Source organism: Motacilla alba, chromosome 22 (assembly GCF_015832195.1).
Source record: "Motacilla alba alba isolate MOTALB_02 chromosome 22, Motacilla_alba_V1.0_pri, whole genome shotgun sequence".
Classification (NCBI taxonomy): domain Eukaryota; kingdom Metazoa; phylum Chordata; class Aves; order Passeriformes; family Motacillidae; genus Motacilla; species Motacilla alba.
The window spans coordinates 1,733,578-1,739,577 of NC_052037.1; the positions used below are offsets into that span (position 1 = coordinate 1,733,578).

The 6,000-nt window shown below is 67.0% G+C and overlaps 1 protein-coding gene across 1 annotated transcript in view; it reads left to right on the forward strand.

Annotated features, from left to right (window-relative positions):
• NUDCD3 (NudC domain containing 3) overlaps positions 1–2,660 on the forward strand; it is a 26,109-nt gene extending 23,449 nt beyond the window's left edge. The window contains exons 5-6 of the mRNA XM_038160373.1: positions 994–1,182; positions 1,726–2,660. Of these exons, the coding sequence (XP_038016301.1) occupies positions 994–1,182; positions 1,726–1,836 (300 nt within the window). The 3' untranslated portion in view covers positions 1,837–2,660. The remainder of the gene's footprint in view (positions 1–993; positions 1,183–1,725) is intronic.
• Positions 2,661–6,000: the final 3,340 nt, after the last annotated feature.

Sequence of the window (6,000 nt, forward strand, 5' to 3'; positions counted from 1 at the left end):
CCACAGAGAAGCTTGGCTCCGTAACAGGAATGGCTGTCCGTGTTCTCCCCTCCGGAGCTATTGAGCTTCCTGGGAGGTTTGAGCAAATTGTATTGTCTGCCTTTATTGATGATTTTGCAGAGGCCGACGAATGCCATAAATCTGCCCTGCTGCTGGGATTAGTGCTAAAATAACATGGGAGGAAGCAGCCCACTCTTCCTGGAAAAGCTAAAAGCAAGTTGGAGCTGCCGTTGCGGGATGCCCCGTGCTGGCCTCGGCGCAGCCCCGCTGGCCAGCCAGCTCTTCAGGGCACTGCCATCGGGTGCCTGTGACTACAGCAGGTGGCTTTTCCCAGCGAGGGTGTTGGCTGGAGCAGGCAGAGATCCCCTCTCCTTGTGCCTCCCTCCGAGCTGCGGTGCCACGGGAAGCGGGTGCTGGCAGTCAGCAGGGGTGGCACAGAGCAGCAGCTGATGTCCTTGCCTCCTTTGCCACCCGTGCTGCCGCCCGCCGAGCCAGAGCCAGGGGAGCTGAGGCCGAGGTTCCTTCTAGGATAGGGAAAGGCAAGATGGCTGCGCTGCCACACCAGGAGCCCTGGCCCCACGCTGCACCGGACATGGTGATCCCACAGTCCTGGCTCTGCCCCTGCTGCTGTGCCAGCCGTGTGGCCCCGGGCCAGTGTCACCCTCAGGCAGGCGCTGCTGGGGGACACGGCTCCTGACTGAGCCGTAGCGTGGGCTGAGATTTCATCCTCGGGGCGTGAGCTGAGGCTGTGGGGGCCCACAGCAGGGTTGTGCAAAGCCTTTGGCTGCCGAGGGAGGGAGGCACAAGCATCCCTTCCCCTCTGCCAGCCGTGAGGCTGGATTAGAGCTTGACTTCCACTGGTGGGCAAGCGCCATGCTGCTGTCAGCCGAGCTCTGCATCCCTGCCACAGAGCTGTGAGGTGGGCAGGGGTACCACATCCTGGGCAGGACAGGGGCTCCTCTCCCCACTCGCTGACCCGCACCTTGTCCCCAGATCAGCCTGAACAAGGGGGACGAGTACTGGTGGAATGCCATCCTGGAGGGCGAGGAGCAGATCGACATTGACAAGATCAACAAGGAGCGCTCCATGGCCACGGTGGACGAGGAGGAGCATGCTGTGCTGGATCGCCTCACCTTTGACTACCACCAGAAGCTGCAGGGCAAGCCCCAGAGCCATGAGCTGGTAGGTGCTGGCTACCTTGTGCCACCGGCCCAGCTTGGCCCTCCCACCTGCCCTTCAAGGGTCCCATCCCCAGGAAAAGGGACCCCGTGGCTCTGCTGCATCTCAGAGCTCCTCTTCTCATGTCCCCCCACACTAACATTTGGGGGGTGAGGTTCTGCTGATCGATCTTTTGCCATGCACTCCTGCCTTCCCCTTCCTGGCACCTGGCAGGTGCCTGTAAGCCCAGAGCCCCTGTGCCAGGGATGGGCCCCACATCCCTGCGCCTCTCCCAAGCTGGACCCGCGTGGGTCTGGGCTCAGCCTGACCCAGGAGCTGCCTGGTGCTGCCCTGGGTGCTGTCTGCCCTTCCCCAGGCACAGGAGGGGTGTGTGCAGTGACCACTGCCAGCCAGGGAGGAAGGGGCACCGCTGCCCACAGCCCTTCCCATGGGTCAGGTGGCCTCGCAGCCCCAGGGGCTGTGGGATGGGCTGCAGGGGAGAGCAGGGGCTGTGGGGAGCAGCGTGGGGTCACCCCGGGCTGACGGAAGCCTGCGGCCTCTTTGCAGAAGGTGCATGAGATGTTGAAGAAGGGCTGGGACACCGAGGGCTCGCCGTTCCGCGGCCAGAAATTCGACCCCTCCATGTTCAACATCTCCCCCGGCGCCGTCCAGTTTTGACAGTGGCAAAAACAACTGAAAAATAAAGCGGGGAGAGGCGACCTGCCCGCCCCTGGATGCCCACCAGGATCCTCACAGCCAGCACCAGTGCCCGGGACTCTCCGATCCACGCTGCCGGCGCCCATCCGTGCCGTGTGGGGAAGCCTGAGGAAGTGGGCAGATTTACATCCTGTCACCACGGCAACCCGGGCACCAGGACCCCTCTCCTCCCCTCCTCTCCCCTCCCCTCACCTCCAGCTGCCGATGCTCCATGTTTTTCCGGAATAGAGGGAGCGTGTTGGGTCGCGTTGGGTGGCATAATTATTGTTTTTGGTGGAGGAGGATAGTGCTTTTGGGGTTTCTGGGGATGCGGAGCCCTCCCTGCCCTGGCACGGGGCAGCTTTGCCCCTCGCAGGTGGAGATGGGTGCTGGGTGTGGGCAGTGGGGATGGGGAAGCCTGGCCCTGCCTGCCTCTGCCAGCGCCCTGCCCGCCTGGCACCCCCGGATCCTCTCGCCAGCCCCGCTCCAGGGTATCCCGGGGGGCTGTGCTGCCCCTGCCCTCTACCCAGCCTGGGGGAGGCTTTCTCCTGGCTTCCCCTGGCGTTTGGGGGGGCTTCAGGCCCACCCCTCATAGCCAGCAGCTGGGCAGGAGCCCCCGAAACACGCGCGTTTCCCTGGCATGGTACTCGGGGTCTGGAGTGGGGACTGCCTCGGAGAGGAGGCCCCCCAAGCCCAGCCTGGCTCTCACAGCTTCCCCCCAGCCCTCCCCCCGGGTGTGTGGGTGGGGGTCCCCGGCCGGCTGCCCACCCCTCACCCCAGTCTGCAATAAACACGTGTCACCGTGGGGCCTGTGAGTGATTCGGTGCCGCCCCGGGGAGATGAGCGTGCCCGATTCTCCAGCATCACCTTGCTGAGGGGACAAGGACGGGGACACGGTGCCCGGGGTGTCTGTCTGTCTGTCTGTCTGTCTGCCAGCCAGCCAGCACGGGCTCCACACACTGGGGTGGGTGTTGTGGCGGATATGGGACTCCTGGGGAGAGTAGAATTTGGGGGTCCTTCGGGGTGTGGGTGTAGGGCTCCTGGGGGTGGAGGGAGTGAATTCTGAGACCCCTGGGAGGGGCTGGGTGTAGGACACCCCGAGGAGGGCTGGATTTATGCTGGATTTATGGGTTACTTGGGTCCAGGGGTGTTGGAATGTGGGTACCGGGGAGGGGGCTGGGATTCTGTGTCCTTGGGGTGAGGTGTGAGATCCCTGGGGAGAGCTGCTGGGATTCTGTGTCCTTGGGGTGAGGTGTGAGATCCCTGGGGAGAGCTGCTGGGATTCTGTGTCCTTGGGGTGAGGTGTGAGATCCCTGGGGAGAGCTGCTGGGATTCTGTGTCCTTGGGGCAGGGGGTGGATGTGGGATCCCCAAAGCTGGCTAGGTTTCTTGGGGTGGGTGCCCTGGGGATGCCACCCCCGAGGTGTCACCCACCCTCTCCCCCTCGGCAGTGCCGGCATCTCCCGGTGCCGATGCGCACACCGGGCCCCCCCCGGCCGCCCACGGTCCCCATGGCAACGGCAGCGCCAGCCGCCCGCCGCCCACCCGCGCCCACCCACCCCCGATGGGGGGGACACCGCGCTGGCCCCCGCCCCGGGAGCTGCTGCTGGCCCCGGGGCGGCCTTGCTGTGTCCCCCGCAGCAAAAGCCACCCCCGCGTTGTGCTGCTGACACTGGGGGGCTTCAAGGTGCCCTTGGGGGGGCAGCGGGGCGATTTTGTCCCGCCCCGACCTCTCCCGGGTGTTCTGCTTGGGGAGGGCTGGGAGCCTGGAGGGGTTGTTTAGGGTGACGGTGGTGCGGGAGGAGGGAGCCCAGTATTGGGGGGACGGGGGGGATTCCCCGAGGGGGGAGAAGGCCGGCATGGGTGGGGGGTCTTTGAGCAGGTTGGCTGCATACTGGGGCTGCTGAGGGGGAGAATGTGGGATCCGGAGCGGGCGCGGGTTTGGGCTTCTTCGGGGGGGTTGTGAGATTCTCGAGGGGGTCTGGACCTGAGTCCTCTTGCGGGGAGCGTGGATGCGAGTCTGGGTTTGGGGTCCTTGGGGGGATCCGTCAGAGGGAGCCTGGACACGGGGCTGTTTGGGGGGAGGGGGGGCTCCCGGGAAGGGGCGTCTGGGTATGGGGCCTTTAGGGGTGGGGGCTTGGTATGCCACCGCCGGGGGCCATTTGGGATAAAGGGGTCCCGGCTTGGGGGGGTCTGGTGCCGGGGCCCTTGCGGAGCCAAGGGGGATCCCCCCGGCGTGCGGGGGCCGCTCCGAGGTGGGGGTGCCCGCGGAGGGGGCTGGGGGGATCCCGGGCGGGGGGGCGGCGGGGGCTGTCCCGGGCTGGAGCCTCCCCCGGCCCGGCGCCTCCCCCCGCCCCCCCGCGCCGGGCGGAGCCGGAGCCGAGCGGAGCCGGTGCCGGGGCGGCTCATTGCGGCGCGCCGCGGCGGCAGCATGGCCACCACCGTGCCCTGCACCCGCTTCACCGACGAGTACCAGCTCTACGAGGAGATCGGCAAGTAAGGGCGGCGGCCGCGGCCCCGGCCCCGGCTCCGGCCCCGGCCCCGGCCCCGGGGCGCGGCGGGGGCGGGGGGCGCTGCCCGGGGCTCGGGGAGCCGCTCGGTGCAGACGTGACGCATCCCCCCCCCCCTCCTCCCCCCCCCGGGATGGGACACCCGGGACTGGCCCCCCCCGCCCCCCCCGGGACCGGCTCCCCCCCCAGCCCACCCCCCCGGGACCGGCCCTGCCCAGATCCCCCCCCCCCCCGGTACTGCCCTCCCCCCGGTATTGGCCCTGCCCCCCCCCAGTGGCCCCCACCCCTTATACCGCCCCCCTCCTGGGGCCTTCCAGCCCTCCCCGGCTGCCCGGACCCCTCAGCTCCTCTGCCCCCCCCCGGTCCCTGCAGCCCCCTTGTTCCCCATCCTTGGGGACCCTCACCTCGAGGCTCCCCTGGTCTGTCCTCACCCCCCAGCCCGGGTCACCCCCACCCCTCCTCCATCCCTCCAGATGCCCTGCAGTCCCCATCTCCTGTCCCTGGAGACCCCCACTCAGTCCTCACTGCTGCCCTTGACCCTATGGACACTCTATCCTTGCAGACCCCCCCAATTCCCCCTCAACCCCCCCAGTTTTCACAGATTCCCCCAGCACTCCTAATCCTGCCCCTGCCCCCTGCAGACCCCCTCAGTCCTTAAAGCCCCCTTGCCCCCATTCTCAGAGACCCCTCATCCCCACAGACCCCCCCCAATCCTTACAGACCCCCCCCAGCCCCCCACATTCCCTGCTCCTTACAGATCCCCATCCCTCCAGATCCCCCCCAAAGCTCCTACAAACCCCCACCCCTCCAGTCCTTATAACCCCCCTGGTCCCTTCCGAATCCTCCACCCTCCTCAATCCCCCCTCCCTGGTCCTTGCAGCCCCCCTACAGACCCCCCCCCCCATTCTCCAGACCATCCTTGAGTATTTATAGGCACCTGCTCCTTTTAGATCTCCTCCCTTTTCAGGACCCCCTTTGCCCCTCACCCTGATGGATTTCCCCATCCCTCCAGCCCCCCCATTTCCACAGACCCTCCCCCCATCCCTGTCCCCCCGGTCCTTTTAGACCATTCTCCCCCCATCCCCTATCAGCCCCTTTTGGGCCTTATATAACTCCCCAAATCCACTCCCCCTTCGGGTCCTTACAGACTCCAGCCCTCCTGGGCCCCCCGGGCCTTAAAGGCTCCCAGGGCCCCCCTGCTGCCCTGGATCCTTCCAGGCCCCCCAGCTGTGCCCCCTGGGTGGGTGTTGTGGGGAGCTGAAGAGGAGCTGGTTTGGGGGTTCCTGTGCCCCCAGGGCCGGGGGGGCTGCAGTTTCCCCCCATCCACAGGCAGGGATTGGCTGGGAGTAAAATGAGGGAGGGGGTCAGACCCTTTGGGGGGGGGGGGGGCGCACCCCCAAATCCCCAGATCATTCTGCAGGGGTGGCTGTAGTCCCTCCGGGGGTACCAGCAGGGGGAACATGGTGCCAATCGGGGGCTGTTCTCTCGGTCTGCCCAAAATCCAGCCCATCCTGGTTGCCATGGCAACGCGGTCCTGTTTCCCCCTTCCCATCCCTCGGTGTACCCTGCCACCATCGCGCATGTGTCCCCCCTCTCCGGGCCGGGGGGAAACTGAGGCACGGCTGGGGCCACGACAG